This window comes from Montipora capricornis, chromosome 3 (assembly GCF_036669925.1).
Source record: "Montipora capricornis isolate CH-2021 chromosome 3, ASM3666992v2, whole genome shotgun sequence".
NCBI lineage: Eukaryota > Metazoa > Cnidaria > Anthozoa > Scleractinia > Acroporidae > Montipora > Montipora capricornis.
In genome coordinates, this window is record NC_090885.1 from 55,842,342 (window position 1) to 55,859,841 (window position 17,500).

Genomic DNA, 17,500 nt, shown 5'->3' on the forward strand with positions numbered 1-17,500 from the left:
TTTCAGACTTTTAAACTCACGCTTTGCATATATAATAAGCTGCGTTCACACGCTGAAATTTTAAGCTAGTGAGCCTCTGACGTCACTTTTCCCTGGATCCAATTGTCTGAGGTCCGAATCGGTCAGTTTTGAACGTGAGTAATGGCGGACCGTGAAATCCAAAACTTACACTCAAAGTAAGCGGCCTTTGGATAAAAATCAAAGCTCAAAATTTTGCCAGTCAGGTGTTAAGCAAGCACACTTTCAAAATCTGAAGGAAAAAAGGAAGTGGTTTTTTTTTTTTTATCACAGGGGCACTTTAAGGTTTTCCTCAGCTCAATCCCAAAGGCAGTTGCTACTCAACACTTGTCAATACTGTTTCTGACATTTTGTATTGAATGACGAAGTTTAAAAATCGGCTTTCCGAAGAGCTCCAACGTGTAAAATTAGGCCTTTTGAAATATTGGTTACTGCAAACTTTCGAGCCTAAAAATATTGAATTCCATCTCAACAAAGAGAGCAGAGCATTTTTTGAAGAAAAATTCGCTTTATTTCGGGTGATTTCTCTCTATCTTAAAAACAAATGCATGAAACCTTGCCACAACTAACTTGTCCATTCTTTCCATGCAAAACATTTTAAAACTCTGAATAGTCTAAATGACGTTTGAGGCTTTCTTTGAGGAACGCTAAGGCTTCGGAGAACACCATGACATTAAAATCCTAGTTGTTCAATGGTTAAATTTATTTAGTTCAGAGCCTCATTCATGTAAGTAATAATTTAGCATTATTGTAATTAATTTCAGGACATTTTATGGGGAATTTTACAAAATCCCCAACCAGAAGCGTTTATATACAGAAAAATAGCTTTGAATATTTTTTTCAAATAGTATTTTACCAGCAAATTGGACTTCTTGGCTTATAAACTGTACAAAGGCAAATGTCAATCGGATTATTAAAATGTTCGTCCGACAATCTGTGGATGCATTACAAATTCTATACTGGCGATGACCCAGGCATGTATCAGTGATGCATCCTATCAATCACAAAATATTTGTTTTTTCAGTATTGAATTTCGCAGTTCACTGTCCTACCACTGTCCGTTGAACAGGGAAGCCCAAAGCTGAAAGTGACCCGTTCAAACTAGCAAGATGATTTTACTTTCGAAATTGAAATCCTTTCAAATCATCGTTACCTTGAGTCAACTGGGAATCACTACAAATTCAAATGTATTGTCTCAAAGTTTAATTTTATCTATTATAAAATTACAAATTCTAATCTGCGATGTGCAATTGATGCGTCTTTCCCCAAAATATTGAATTTCGTAGTTCACTACGTACAACTCTGATGAACAGGAGAGTTGGCAAGCTGCTTTCAATTTCGAAATTGAAAGACTTTTCAAACAAGGATTGCTTGAGTCAACTGGGTATTGTTACAAATTCGAATGAATTGTCTCAAACTTTAATTATAATTTTATCAGGTAGGTTGATATTAAAGCTGCTATTTCACTTGAAACGTCACGAAATTATAAGGGAAAAAGAACATAATTTTTTTGTGGTCTCTACGAGGAGTGTTTTGGTCTGGCTGAAGGAGTGCCTTTTACATCGACAAAACGTAATTAAAAAGGCGGTCAACCAAAAATAATTAACATTGTTTGTTATTTTATATTTACTTAAATTCATCCCTTCCGGACTGTTTTCGTGTAGGATTAGTTCTTATTTCTTGCTTTTTCATCTGCCACTTTGTGTAAAGGATGAAAAATTGAATAATTGCGGTTATGAATTCTATTCTTTTGCAAATATTCTTCATTTAATGTAGCCATTGTTTCCTGCTTCAAAATATGACCGGGTTTTTCAGGAAGCAAAACTAGATAAGTAATATTTCGATCTAAATAAAAGCAAGTAGAGATAAACAGACCCAAGATTGTAGGAATAACATAACAAATGTTTGGCGCGATCTTTCTTCAAGTAAGAAAAAATTCCCGGTAAGCTAAAATACATTGTCGAACCGAAGTGACGTTCATTCGAATAGTAATTTGCACTGTTGCGCCAAAATTAAGGCACTGACTAAAATTCTAATGCGGCAGAAACCAATATTCATTCTTCGACTGAAGTTCTGTTCGTGGTAACGGTGACAAATGTTCCCGTTTCGCTTTGTGAAAGCCGTCTTTTGGCCCTAACGTCGAGTCTAATTGGACCGCAAGGAAGTGAGCCTCTAGCAATTCGAGCTTTTTGAGGCCCAAGAAATAACTCCAACAAGGCTCGTCGAAACCTCCTTTGTAAAAGGCCATAAATAAACGGATCAATAGCACTTTTTAAAAACGCAATCCACCTTAACGTGATCGTAACAGACAAGGACAGCGAGAATCCGTCGGTGGTAAGCTCGATGATTCGTAGAGTTGTATAAGGTGCTAGGCAGCATAAAAAAGCTCCAATTACAAAAAGGATTTTTCTTGCCGCCTTAAACTCTCGATGCCGGCTTGTTTCCATGCTTATTGGTGGGCGAACTGGTCCAAAATGTACGGCTGATATGACAGCGTGGCCAATTCGCCGGGAGTGCAATTTTGCCACGTTGAAAATTCTGTAGTAAGTAACCAGCATAATCAAAAGCGAAAGTCCCACATTTGCCGCGTATGTAGCGGTCGAGAAAACCAGATAGCTGACTTCGTGCAAATTGGAAGGGAACGTACAGAAAAAATAACGGGTATTGAATCCGTACCAACCGAACCCAAGCGGTACTAATGAGAAAATCACAGATTGTAACCATACCACGGATATCATTACAAGAGCGCACTGAACAGTCATTTTCGCGCGGTATTGAAGGGGTTTGCAAACTGCGATATAACGATCCGCGGAGATCAATGCAAGAGTCAAAACTGCTGCAAGGCTTAAGACCATGTTCCAAAAAGCGCTTGTTTGGCACCAGAAACCACCAAAAGGCCATTGGTTTGCCACAACAGCCCCCAAGGAATATGGCATGGCGAAAACGGCCATGCAAAAGTCGCAAATGGCGAGATTCACCACGAATACACTGGAAATGTGCTTGCGAAGTTCTTTGCTGCGATAGACGACCAAACAAACAAGGAAATTCATGACCAGTGCAGCAAGGGTCATAAAGAACAAAATTGGAGCGAACGTGAAAACCTCTGCCCTTGACAACAAAACCATTTGAGGTTTCTGGAAAGACCCAAGCTGATTTGAAACTTCGAGAACACAAAGATCCCTTTCACTTTGCCAGGTGTCGCACGATCCAACTCAATACGGCATGTAGAATATTAAAAAAAAAATAAAATTTTTCAATGTTTCAGCAGCTGGTTGATAAAACTGATAGGCGTACGTTGATCCGTTTGCTCTGAATGTCCATTTAGGCCACAATGTACCTCCAACAAATATATCTACGTATACTTTGGCTTAACTTAATGCCCCTTTAGTGGAATGAAATTTTGAACGAAAGTCAAATCATTTTGCTGTTATGGCAAAGTACCAATCGCTCATCTGCACATCAACATTTTTGTCACAAAATTAGCTTGTATGTTCCGCATTCGGCGTCCTTTTTTTTACGTTGAACGGTTCCAGACTGAAAAGACTTTAAATTTCCTCGTCCTGTTTTCCCAGCTTTTGGTACACACAACGCCATTGGATAAAACAGAAGAAAAGGACTTGACGTTCAAATAGGTCATATTGTTGTAAGATGCAACTTTCCGTATTGTTGAATTTAATTAGTAAACACTCCCAGCCATACATAGGAACATACATCGAAAAATTTACATCATAATGGCTTTAACACGATAGTGTGTGTATATTACATAACTTATAGCTTCTTGAGGTTAAAAACTCATTTCAGAGCAAAGAAAATATGACAACCAATTTTTCATCTTTACCTCTCAAGTAACATTTTACACGTGATTTCATATACTTGGAGGCAAACGAAAATCGGAAGATAAAATATTAATTCCAGTTGAAAATAACATTCTTGCAAACGTCCATAAACTGCAAAAAGGTACGACTTTTCGCAACTGGATGAAAGATTATCACCTTGCGCAATATTAACAAATAATGTACAAACGAAAAAGGTTATATTTCTATTTATAAAACGCCTCAGTTGCCTTGACGGGCTTCAAAAACATAATTAATACTGGGTTTCAGGTTTTGTTAAATTTTACGTAATACTAACGATTCTAAACATTACTTTGTCAGTCATAAGTTGGAATAACAAGTTAATTCAAAACCTCACTCGCAATTAGTTATGATTGCAAATTTAAACAAGAAGAACTTTTATAAAAGGATTTCTTCTGATCCGATTGAAAATAATAATATGAAACCTTTGTGGCATAGAAAATCTTTACACTTCCGAAACAATTTTCCAAGTTTGACATCTCTGAAAGAATACTCACAGGCTTAAATTTACTGCATATTTCACTTTTAAAATTCTAATTTCGCTAGGCAATGTCTTTCATATGCAAATTTCTGACAAACGAACATTATGCTAAGCTTTACTTTGCGCGAGTCGAAATAAAGACAATAACTGTTTTTTCCCTAGGAGCTGGAACGTTAAGAGAAAAACTGAAAAATCAAAAGTTCTTGCCACTAGGCGGTATAATTTGAATTTTTTTTTAACGCAGGCGCGAACGTGTTCCAATATCATCTGCACCAGTTACCCTCATCGACCGGGCAAATATTTTATTAAGATAAATTACCATATATATGAATCGAATGGATCTCAATATCTGCTTTCAAGGCCACGCGCCATCTCAAAGAAAATCAATAAGACCGATTTTATATTATATTTGTGGAAATAAAGTTGCACGACAGTGAATTAATACAGAAAAAAAAGCTCTTAGTTGAACATTGTTTTACTAAGATCTTTTAACTCGAGGAAATTTGGCATTATGAAAAACGGATAACAATTTCGCTTCCGACAAGATGACGGAAAGTTGATTTAAAGAGCGGGCGACTACGTGTCGTACTTAACAGTCCACGATCTTTGATAAATAACGATCAGGGAATTTTATAGACGCATACATAAACAAAGAAGTCGCCGAAGAAGCAAGAATAAATTAACGATCAGTTAGTCGCTTACCAGCATTTCTAATCGTAAATTACAGTATTCTAAAAAAAAAAAAATTCTCACCGACATGACATTAATATTACTTAATTTTCGACCTTATGCGGACTTCATGTTAAATATTTATTTCATTTACATCTCACAAGCTTTCACTCTACTACATCTTAGGTTCACAAATTCAGTAAAAATCTTGTGCTTCTTTATCTCTTAGCAATTTTACTTTATAAATTCCTTCTGTCATTCTTTTGCTGACAGCCGTATCGCAAACAATTAAATTCGTTCTGTTCTTCGTGATCAGTCTCAACGTAACTTTTCACAGAGGACCCCTGAGCTGGGATGCATGGCTTCGTTTTCGACTTTTTGAAGAACTTTAGTAGAAATTAAGACTTTACACAGTAGTTTGAATTTTACAGCGAAGTTGTGTACATATTGCTCAAAGAACTGTACTTTGTCAAAATGTCATACATAACTACATGTGGCTCTTATCTGAGGACTGGCCACTCTTAATAAACTATTCTTGAATTTGATCCTCCAGTCACTTATGCGAAAAATAGTGCTTTCTGTTTTGAAAAGACCACAATAACTTATGTAAAGGCTCCTTTTCTTTAGTGAAACAGGAATAAAAACGAGCAACATACTCAATAAAACGCATTAACTGCCGTTAATAGAGAGATTCAGCATTACGTTCACCGCAAAACGGTAAACGTCAAACGAAAATTATTTTGCCAAAAATAAAAGAAACTCGTTTGACATAAGTGCATTTCTCGCCTGTTCTCTACAGGTATCAAGTAAATTCTCAAAGAGAGGCACGAACTGGAATAAGAGAATTTTCACGCTTTTGTTGGCAAACAGCCGCCTGCCGTTTCCCGTTCCGTTCCGTTCCCGTTTCGTTTCCCGTTCGCCGTTCACCGTTTCACGTAAACGCGATGCTTAATCTCTGTCATCTCTCTAACGAGTCTTGTCTTCTAAGAAAGCACAGAGTTTGCAAATGTCGTTTTGCGTTTAGGCTTAGAACGCTTGCGTCACTGAGTGAGACCCAGCCTTTGGGTGCATATACGCAAAAAAATACTATCCTCAGGATTATAAATATAGATGGAATATTGCTTTACCTCTTCTTTTAAGACTTAACGTTTTGGGAATGAACATCTCCGAGTTACACATTCTTTTTGCTCCACTTCTGATGAAACGCAGAATAGAAGCAGAATGAACGAGAGGAACACAGTTGACTCCCAGCTCACAGAAAACTCGCTCCTTTTTGGGGTTAATTTGGTGCAAAAGTCATACGCAACTTTATTCCCCAGCGCCTGGCTTACCCAATATTTAACTCGTATATCAGACAACTCCGAGGGTTGGTTCCCAAGTAATGACCATGCATTCCGTTTTACACTCTCTTGAACTGATGGACCTAAAAGCGAACCGATCGGTCGCTTCATGATGGTAAGTTGATTCAGTTTTCGTGGAAAACTAACCATGGTTTTTTGATATTTCTATGTAACTACCATGCAATCACTTATTTTGGGTCAGTTTTTAATCACCTTAGTTTTATTCTTCACAATGACCATTTCTAGTTTTTCGATGTCTTTTTCTTTCCTTTAACAGTTTCCTTTTGCAATACTTTCAATCTTTACAGTGTAGTCAGTTACTATCACAGTTGAGCATCGGGCTGTCAAGCGGGAGGTCGCAGGTTCGAACCCGGACCGGGATCTTAACTGGAAATAACTGTGGAGAAAGTACTGCCTTTGTCATTTCATCTGAAAATGGTTAAATGGTTAGACTTTCAATTCTTCTCGGATAAGGACTATAAATGGTGAGCCCAGTATCACAAACACCCTTCAAGTTCATCAGTTCCGTTCTCACTATTCGAGAATAGTAGGGGATGTAGTGCCCGGTGTTGTGGCTGTCCTTTCCTCTCAAGCAAAATTGGCCGGCTTGGAGTGATGTCTTTAAAAAGGCTTGTGGTGTATGAGGCCACCTACGCAGAAACAGCCACAAGTCAAAAAGGGACTTGGCCGAGTGCTGGAACATGCATGCACATAGATTTTGCAGATGCAGTTTCTTCAACTGAACTTCATCGAATTTCAGTAACGGCAAGTTTTCTAAAGCAGACCGCCGAAAATGGCCGGGAATTTCAGCAAGGACTACGACGAAGGTCACGAGAACGTACGTCAAAATATAACTATAACTTTCATAGAATAATTTCGCGATTAATCCAGGTCGTTCGGTATGGGAAGCCGTGAGTCTGTGCCAACATAAACTTGATTTAAAAGGAAACTTTTACTCTTACAACAGAATAAGTAAAGTTCGAACCGAAGGAAATAATGTTTCCAAACCAATTCGTTTCAAGAAATTGTTTATATTAGGAAAATTGATTTTTAAAATCGCTTATTTTCACTTTCAACCTGCGCGGGCACCGCCATCTTGAATAATTGTGACATGTTACGGTTGCCTTATTGTTCTGGCCCCAGTTATTGAAAAGATGGACGACGCTATCCACCGCATAAATCACTATCCATTGGATAGCACAATTGGTTTCGCTGTGAGGTATCCACTGGATAGTGATTTACCCGGCGGAAAGCGCTATCCATCGTTTGAACAACTCGGGCGTGACACACAGATGGTTACACGTCACAATAGGCCTTTTGCAACTAACGATCACATGGTACAAAATCCGTCATGCTGGAAGGTAAGCTCATTATTATTCCCCTACTGGGACATTAAAACAAAGGCAAGTCAAGCTTGACTGGTTCAGGTCTCTTTGTTTTAATGTCCCAGTGGGGGAATAATAACGAGCTTGCCCTTCAGCATGGCGGATTTTGTACCATGTGATCGTTAGTTGCAAAAGGCCTATTATTCAAGATGACAGCGCACGCGAAATAGGCGATTCTAAAACTTATTTGTTTTGGATACCAAATTTCCGACTGATTTGACTGTAAAGTTTATTTCCTGTGATTTAAATTTTTGGTTTTCCGACGTGGAGGTTCCTTTAAAGAGAGTGGATGTTTGGACAAAAAATTAAAATTTGTTGTCGGGTCCTCACTCACGTCCCCCAGATAACTTCAAATGTTGTCATTTCCCGTCTTTGTCAGGATGTGAAAGACAAAGAAATGTTCAAAAATTAAAAAAACGGACGTGCGGGGCGTCAGCAAATCTTGCTTTTGATCATTAAAGCCACTGTTTTGCGGCGTTCTCGTACAGCATATTTCCGTGGTCGTTGCCCTTACTCAAAACTCCCTATTCACATGATGTCACAAACTAATCTTGAACTCTTATTCTTACGCAAACGTATTCTTTTTGTATGAAAGAAATGTATATTTTAAGTGCGGGTTATAGAAGTTGAAGCTGCCTGAATTGTTCAGGTGTCTGTAAGTTAGAGACGATCACCGCTATCTTTCGTTTTGGCTAAAAAAAACATGGACGCTAAAAGACCAGTTCATGCTCTTGATTGCATCATGGGTAATCAGGGCAACATGGCGGGAAATTCAAAGGTTTGTATGGAAATTCGAAGCAAAATATTCTGTACGTGACTCGACTTTATAGACTTTCGCCTTCATAAACCAAACAAATAAGTTCATGTTCACAACTGAGATGAACTAGACTTGGTATTTATTCGTTCTTTAAAATTCCTAAATATTGCTTTTTTGTCCCCATACATTCTCTGTAATTTTGTGCCTTTGGAATTACAGGAAATGTATGGCAGAAACTCTTTTTGATAAAATAATTCTCTCCAGATTAATTCTGCCGCACCTTTGAGCGCATATCTTCCGTTTTGGAAAGTAAATAACCCAAAATTGCATATCATGAATAATTTTCGTCGTTTTGAACTTCTTACAAACCTTTGAATTTTTCTCCATCTTTCCCTGATTACCCATGATGCACTCAAGAGCGTGAACTCGTCTATTTCGTGGTTCAGAAGCAAAAATGGAAGAAGAGATCAAATTTCAAGATTCATGTATCATTTTCGTTCGATTTGTTCCGCAGCGAAGCCCGATCCTCTGAGATAATCGCTCCCAGTATTTCCGTTTATCACGTACATGTATTAACCAAAAGCCTATTTAAGATATGACGCCAGGCCGGCACAATTTTCTTGGATAGAATAGACCAAACCACAAAACCAAGGTCTCCGTACCCTACTCTTTCTAAGTCTTTTTTTTAACATCCTACAGAATTTTCATGAACAAAGGGTCGCGAGAAGGCGCCTATAGTTTACATTTCTTGCCATTTGAAGATCAGTCAACCAGTTATCGTAAGACAATGACAACTGGATCGGCCGGGATTCCAACCAACGCGAAAGTTTAGTCACCTTTCCATTCACCAAACTGGCCAGGAAAAGCAGAGACCAGGGGCGAAGGGGACTTACAGGGACACAGCCCTTATACTTTTTCCGACTCAGTCACGAGCCTTTCTATCGCTCCAAATGACGACGTAATTCATAACAAATGAAGGAACAGTGGCCCGCATTTGCTGCTCTCTCTCTCTCTCGCAAACCCTGGAAATCGATACTCCGAATAAATACACGAAGATAATTAATAGTAGACTGAACAGCGCGCGGCCGAAACTTCGGTGAGGTCGACAAATGAACACTGAAAGCGTTCGAGTTCTAACAGTACAGCGGTTGAACTGACCGAAAGAACAAACCGTTTGCCGGTTTTCTGCGGTTTTTTTCATGTTTTTTCTTTCTCCTGTTTTTGTTTTGTTTTGGACATCCTTCGAGGGTATGCCGTGTAAACAGCGATACAATAGGGCCGTTTATACGAGAGAAAATAAGCCGCGGCTTACTCTGGCCGCAGCGTACATAATACGCGAAAGGAACTATTTATACGAGTAAAAACTCCAAAGCCAGGATAAGCCGCGGCTTGAGAAAGCCGTGAACGTAGATTTTGTACCATTTATACGGGGTGTTCGCGTCTTATGTAAGCCACGGCTTGTTTTCTCTCGTATAGACGGCCCTAATATCACATAATCATTTATACGGTTCCTTGACGAACATCCATTGTCCTCATTGAATAAATTAAACTTTCGCCTCGAAGAGTCTTGCGAAACAAAAATTTTCAAACCCTTTCGTCAGTTATTTTAATCATTTCGAGTACAACGACGGTCAATCTCCAAGCAACAACTTTCATTTTCAGGCTTCCCTCATAAGAAAAACGGGAAAAACAAGAAAAAGAAGTGAAAGAGAGAGACAGTATAATAAAATTATAACATGTATGTTAACCGAAAACAGAAGCTGCATGCCAGCTGCTAAAAATGCCTGTCGTACGGAAAGATGTCAAAGTTTTTCCGCTATTCGGAAGCGTTTTTCTAATGTTTTAGGCAACTTCGCCTCTTAAATACACAGCCAAGTTCAGTTACTAAAAAATCGTAATCCGTTTTGTCACCCACTGTCTTTAACGATATTCAAAACTAAAACAAATTGAAAGCCTGCACAAGTGTCGCAAAATTGTGTGTTGTGTTTTGACAACTGATGATAAAAATACTACAAAGTGCTGAGTTTCCCGTTGAAGTTCAATTTACGTGCAGGTGATTTCTAGCACGTACCGAGTTGGTACGTGATAGAAAACGCATTAAAACGATTTACGTTGATGGCGAAGATGATGGTGATTCCATATTTAACTATCGATTTACATCAGAAACTCAATTCACCTGTTAAGGTTGTCAGAAAACATCCCACCAAGGTAGATGAAAATGAATTGCATAAGTGGAAAATAAACTTTAATTTCACAAACAGCCTTAATTACCGGAGAAAAAAACACAATCAAAATACCTCTTTTAGCGTGGATGTTCGGCTGTGATGGAAAAGAAGTTAGGGTTAAGCGAAACAGTTGTGCCTCAAAAGAGTTCTCACTTTTGTATGCTGTACTTTTCAAGTTGTTCACATTGTTCAATAGATAGCGTGTGGCGAACCAGCGAGAGGATTGGGGAGGGAAGAGAGAGCCTGCTTGCAAGGGAAGACCTTAGACCATCCCTTAGACAACAATGACTCAATCTCGTACCCAGAGTCCTCAGGCTTTTTGGTCAGTGGTTGAGCGCCCGGAGAGACTCTGGGATAATGGACTCCATTTTCCCAGAAAACGTGGGTTCCGGTCTTATTGCGCATGCTTGAGTTTAAAGGGAAACAGAAAAGAGAAAGCAGTAAACAGGAGAAATGGCGAGTTGAAAGTGTTCGAGCCTTAATTAAGCACCATAAAAGAAGCTGGAGAAATAAAAATTGGCTGTACGAGCGTGTGAAGATGTAACTTCTGACGCTTACAGTTAGCGCATTTTCTAGTGTTTTAGCGTCCATTCCATAGTACAGAATACCATCGTGCAAGTAATACGATCGACAAATTTTTGTGGAAACGACACCAATGTCCTCTTCTACTACAATTTTATTTTTCCGTAATTCTGAATGGCTTCGACAAGAGCTTCTTCCGCGGATTTCTTCCCAAAGAGACTGATGTAATGTTTTCCCGCAGTACTTTTGCAACGACAACAGTAATCAGTTTTTAGCAGCGTGGGAAAATTCCCGTGCGGTATAAGACAATTCAAACCCCGCCGTTTTATTATTTTCGTGATTTATATATTTCTACGGCCCTGTTTACAAGCAAGTAGGGTAACCCTACTGCTAGCGTTACCTTAGCAGGAGGGTCAAACATAGCCCGGGTTTACAAGCAAAATTTCACAGGTAGGGTTACCCTACCACCCGGGACAACTTTGCGTGCTTGGTAACCGCCAGAGTCGCAAACACAATGGAAATCGCTAAAAAGTAGGCGAGTTGTCTCTAGCAGAGCGTTTACAAGGCAGCTAGGGTAACCCTAGCAATCACATAGCGCCAGGATAACCCTAGCTGCCTTGTCAACACGTCGTTAAAATAAAGAAACGTGTGAATGCTAGGGTAACCCTAGCACTACGGTTACCCTACCTGCTTGTAAACAGGGCCTAAGGTAGAAAAACAAACAGCACTGAAACTAGTTTTAAATGTTGCGGAGTCTACCTCCAAATTCTGGGGTTTCCGAATTACTTACCGACTTCCTGTCGGACTTCCATTGTTATGCAAGAGACCAATCAAAAAACTAGTTTAAGTCCATTATCCCAGAGTCTCTCCGGGCGCTCACCCGCTGACCAAAAAGCCCGAGGATAAACTTGGCCTTTGCCGATAATAATTTATCGGCGCTGCGATGAATTTGATGATTTGGCAAATTTTAATCCGATCCTTTCGCACATCTTCGCTATTACTGTCGGTGCAGATCTTCAAAAGATACGCGACCACTTTTCCCCGTTACTTCACACTGAAATATAATTTACAAATTTACGGGGCAATTTTGGCTCGCTGCATTTACAACTTTCGTTGGAGTTTTGACCATAGCCGTGAGAAAGGTTTTATTTTGCAACTCGCATGTATTTATTTCAGATCATGTTTGTTGACACCTCTTGTTGATTCAATGACACAATGCAAATGACATGTCACATTCCGAGGGGCGGTATTCAAGAAGGGATGGCTTGCAAACAGGCTCTTTTTTCCCGCCCCAATCCTCTCGCGTACTTTTACTGTCTATCAGTGTTATTATTCCTATAATTTATTTATTCATTACTATTATCATTAACATTATCATTGTAACTATCATTGTCATTATAATAATTATTATAATTTATTTTATCATTATTATCAGCATTGGTACCTGTATCATAATCATTATTAATGTGGTTGGTGAATGATCCTATTAAAATCTTGTCAAAATTTTCATCCAATTAGATGGAGGAGCAGAACTACAGAGTAACAACTCGGTTGGCAGGCATTTTTTTTTTTCATTGCATCTGCAGAATAACAATGGCAATAACAATAATGATAATAATGACTGTACTAATTGGGGAAACTGTAAATTAAATCCAAAACAGATTACATCAAAGCCAACATTTCATGTTGGAGACTTCCCATAGGCTTACCGGGCAGAGTAAAAAACCAACAAAGTCGTTTGTCTGCCTACAGTGTAAGTGGTGATTAGTCAAAGTTCATTGCTTTTGTTTTTGGTTCCAAGGGACACAATTGAAATTTGCTGTATGTACCCTTAGTCATGAAAAAAACATTTAGTTTTTAGACACTTCTGCCTGGATTGAATAATCATTCTGATGGTCTTTACATCAAGAAAAGAACTTCGTCAAAACAGCAGGCCAGTCAAATGCATTAAATTCCTCCAACTACACAAATATATGTACATCAAACTTACAAAATATCCACATCAATGAAAAAGTAAATTATGAAACATTTTCTACCAATTTTTCAAGAATGTTTGTTATTGCACCCCTTGAAGAGTTACCACGATTCTTCTAGATCCTGCACAATTCCTGTGTTCACAAAGCCAGATTCCCTGCCACGTTCCCAGATTTAACTTTCCATTTGTGATTGGAACTGTCACACTTGGACCAACAAGGGCTGTCTTGACATGCCCTGTGAATCATACCACAAGGGTAATATAATTACATACATATAAGATCAAGAGGCTACAAGTAGAGTTATAGAATATTTTTTAAATTTCCTGAATTTAAATTCATATCTGCCTTCACTCCAATACAAATTGTTTGAAATTTTTTCAAAGGAAATGTTTGTATTCATCTTGAATAATAATTGTGAAGTGTTACAGTTGCCCCATTGTTAGGGCAAGTACTGTATGCTCTTTGTGTCAGAACAATAGCAACCTACATATATTATTATTTTCAAACTGTCAGTGCCCAGAAAATGTGAAAGTTAAAATAGCTGATTCTAAATTTTTGTTACTTTTGAGATGCAAACAGAAGAGGATATTCTTTCAGATTTTAGAAGATGAGAGGATCTAAGAAGTATTTCCTGGCTAAGAAGACATTTAAGCCATTTCACAGGCATAATCACACAGAAGAACAGAATTAACAAAATCCATCCAAAGTCCTAAGAATCAACCTTTGCACATATATTTCTATTTTCAGGACTGCACGGGTTTTTTCGGCTTCACATGCACTGTTGAGAATGCCCAATCAGAATAAAGTTATTGTCAAATGAAGACAAAAAGAGCAAAAACAAATATCCAATGGTACACATTGATGCAAAATAAATGAAATCTCCTGCTGAAGAAGTAGTTCTAAAATTAATAAATTTAAAAAGATGTCCACAAAGGTTGATTCAAGGATAATATAGTGCATATAGCAGCTCCTAACCATGGATTCATGAAAATATAATGTTTTGCTAGCGTTACTAAGAAACCTATAATATCTCGACCAACCAAGCCAGCTTTCAGAATCAGGAAATACTTGCTAATTTAATGAAAGGTTTTCTGTCAGGTCTTCCTCCACTTCGTAGCTGGCACCTTACCCTAACCACCTTATCTCCATCAAAAGGCTTGGTCATCAGTGACTGTTCACTAATCTATAATACAGGGCTTCAAGTGGCTTCTAGTAAAAATATAGGATTGAATATATATAGTTTACGTCATAGAAAGTGCGGCGTACGGGGTTTTATGCACGAGTTGTTTGTGTCAAAAACCCGAACGAGCGAGGAACGAGCGAGTGAGGGTTTTTGACACAAACAACGAGTGAATAAAACCCCGTACAAAGCACTTTCTATGTCGTGAACTGTTTATTACACATAACATGAGAATTTTCATTAAAATAGTTTTCTGAACGCGAATTAGAAACAAAAACTCACTAACAATAGAACCAAAGGCAAATTTAATTTAATTCAATAACAAAGTACGATTTGCACGATTTGCACGAGATGCACGAGTGATTGGCATGGAAACGCCTTTACGCTTTCGTTGATTGGTTATACTTCCACATGTGAAAGAGCTGTACGCCATTCTGATTGGCTGTATAGGCCTTTTTCACATGTGGAAATAAAGCGTATAGATTTGTACAAATGAGCTTTATGGAATAAAATTCTCATGTTATGTGTAATAAAGACCTTTCCTTCATCAAATAAATTATAGGGACGAGATAGAGAATGGGAAAAAATTGTAGGGATAATAAAGGGATTTTTTCTAAAAGCATTTAGAAGAGTGCAGTTGACATTTTCTAAGACAATATAACAAACAACTGACACAAGTAATGGCCTCCACCATTTCCCTCACAGTCATTCCTTTCCATCTCTTTTGACAAGTCTCTGAAGAACACAATACCCGAATTGACCCTTTTAAAATTTCTCTAGGAAAACATCTGCCCAGTAATAGTCCACTCTGCATGTGGCACTCTCTGAATCAACCTGTCCTGTTTGCTACACCTTCCATTCATCCGTAACCAAAGAAACTTCTTCGTCTAATGTTAAGTAGCATCATGACTGCTACTCTACGAAAAAGCTTGTGAACCGTGCTGGCCATCTCTGAGAAGTGGATGTAGGAGAGATACAGAAAGCTTGTTGTCTATTGGCAGATGGCTGATCAGATACTTTGTAGTGTCCATGTAAAATGATTATCGCTTCATACAATGTAAACTTGAAGAGCTTTTTTCTTTTGTTCAGTGGACAGCTTCGACAGGGCGGAGCAAGTTTCTTCTCCTACTTCCATCTCTGAAATGGACAGCTCTTTGTCTGGCCTTGAACAGTCTACTGTAAGCAGATGCTTTCCCTCCTTGTCCTTTAGGGCTTGGGCTTCAACATCTCACACACGGCATCACATAGTGGGTGAATCAATGGTTCTTCACTTTGAAAGAAGCACAGAAACTTCTTAAAAACTGGCTCCACAGACAGGAGGAAAAGCAAGTGAGCTGGGAAGGACTGGTCATGGACCTTTCTAAAGATACGATTGTACCGCTGTCGTATGTGGGCTGAGTTTCAGTCAATCTCAACCTGACTCAGAGGGTTTTTCTCCGGGTACTCCAGTTTTCCTCCCTCCTTAAAATCGACTCCCAGTCAATTACATCTGGCTGGGTATGCGGTGCTCCGAGATCACACATGGATTGTATGGCGGCAGCTGTGGGCGCCTTCACCTGCATTTGGTGAGAAACCCATTGAGCTGGTTGATTCCATTTACATTTACATTTCATTTCCATTTCCATTTACCGCTCATTCTTCTCCAATGCCTTGAATTTCTTCTCCACCCAACATAACAAGGTTGGGAAATTCTTCCTGGAAGTATTGCTTGATTGCTTTCCATTTCTTGACAATTCTGTCTAATGCTGGAATAAGTGTGAGCCATGTACATGCCAAATGAATAACTCATCATCAAGTCCACGATCATCCAAGACTTGAAAATAATCTTCTCTCCGAGACCGTGACAACAGAAAAGATCTATGGCTAACTCCTCACATCCCTCTATATGTGAATTAACGCCTGCTGCAAGGGATGAATGGCATAAGGCCTGGGAAACAAGCAATCATAACTTTAATCGAAAAGAAAGGAAAAGACCGTTCGCTTTTAGAAAATTGGCGACCAATATCTCTACTAAATGTTGATGCCAAAATCATGTCAAAAGTGATAGCAGCTAGAATTAAAAATGTTCTTCCAAGCATCATTCACCATAATCAAACCGGATTTATTAAGGACCGGTATATTGGTGAAACAGTTCGGTCAATCTTCGATATATTATGGAGTTAACAGTTGAAGAAAATATTCCTGGTCTAATGATTTTTATAGATTTTCAAAAGGCTTTCGACAGTTTGGAGTGGAATTATCTTTTAAACTGCCTGGAACATTTTAACTTTGGTTCTGATTTTATTCGATGGGTAACAACCTTTTACAAAAATACACAAAGTTGTGTCATAAACAATGGTATCACTTCAGATTATTTTACCCTTCAAAGAGGAGTCAGACAAGGAGACCCTCTTTCTCCTTATCTTTTTGTGATCGCAGCTGAAGTACTAGCAATTACAGTTCAACAAAATAAAGAAATAAAAGGTATCCGGATCGGTAAGGAGGAGACAAAACTACTTCAATACGCCGATGACACGACAGCAGTCCTCTCTGACATCAACTCAGCCCACGCGCTTTTTAAACTCCTAGACGATTTTCAGAAGCTATCAGGCCTAAGAGTTAACCCTATAAAAACAGAAGGAATGTGGATTGGCTCCTTGAGACAAAATAAAACCAAACCACTAGGTATCAAATGGCCAGACGAACCAATCAAAGTGCTTGGCGTACATGTATATTACTCCTACAATTCAAAATTGCTTCATGAAAAAAATTTTATTGAAAAATTAGACAGCATTAAGAAACTTGTTAACATCTGGTCTTCAAGGGGTCTTTCCATCTATGGGAAGGTGAGCGTTATAAAGTCCCTAATTATTCCTAAGTTTGTTTACATTGCGTCACTTCTACCCACCCCTAAGGATGCTATTAAAGAATTAAACCAGCTGTTATTCAAATTTCTATGGAAAGGTGTGGATAAAACAACTCGCTTGTCTGTAATAAATGAATATGAAAAAGGCGGCTTAAAAATGACTGATTTAGAGACAATGATTAAATCCTTAAGACTAGCGTGGTTAAAAAGAATATTCAGTGTAAACGATGGTGCGTGGAAAGATTATA

General features: G+C 38.5%; 2 protein-coding genes and 1 pseudogene across 3 annotated transcripts in view; all 3 read right to left on the reverse strand.

Moving 5' to 3' along the window:
- Positions 1-506: 506 nt before the first annotated feature.
- Positions 507-3,950, reverse strand: LOC138043446 (G-protein coupled receptor 26-like). The gene has a single exon (XM_068889712.1). The coding sequence runs from the start codon at positions 3,141-3,143 to the stop codon at positions 2,073-2,075; it is 1,071 nt and encodes a 356-aa protein (XP_068745813.1). The 5' UTR covers positions 3,144-3,950; the 3' UTR covers positions 507-2,072.
- A 6,146-nt stretch (positions 3,951-10,096) lies between these two features.
- LOC138043447 (UPF0047 protein YjbQ-like) overlaps positions 10,097-17,500 on the reverse strand; it is an 11,758-nt gene continuing 4,354 nt past the window's right edge. For both annotated transcript variants that reach the window (XM_068889715.1, XM_068889714.1), the window contains one exon: positions 10,097-13,462. In XM_068889715.1, the coding sequence (XP_068745816.1) occupies positions 13,308-13,462 (155 nt within the window). In that variant the 3' untranslated portion in view covers positions 10,097-13,307. The remainder of the gene's footprint in view (positions 13,463-17,500) is intronic.
- Positions 13,482-16,172, reverse strand: LOC138042242 (uncharacterized; annotated as a pseudogene).

Bases quoted from the DNA above. Each gene is read 5' to 3' on its own strand.
- LOC138043446 (XM_068889712.1), bottom strand. From the start codon at position 3,143: ATGGTTTTGTTGTCAAGGGCAGAGGTTTTCACGTTCGCTCCAATTTTG.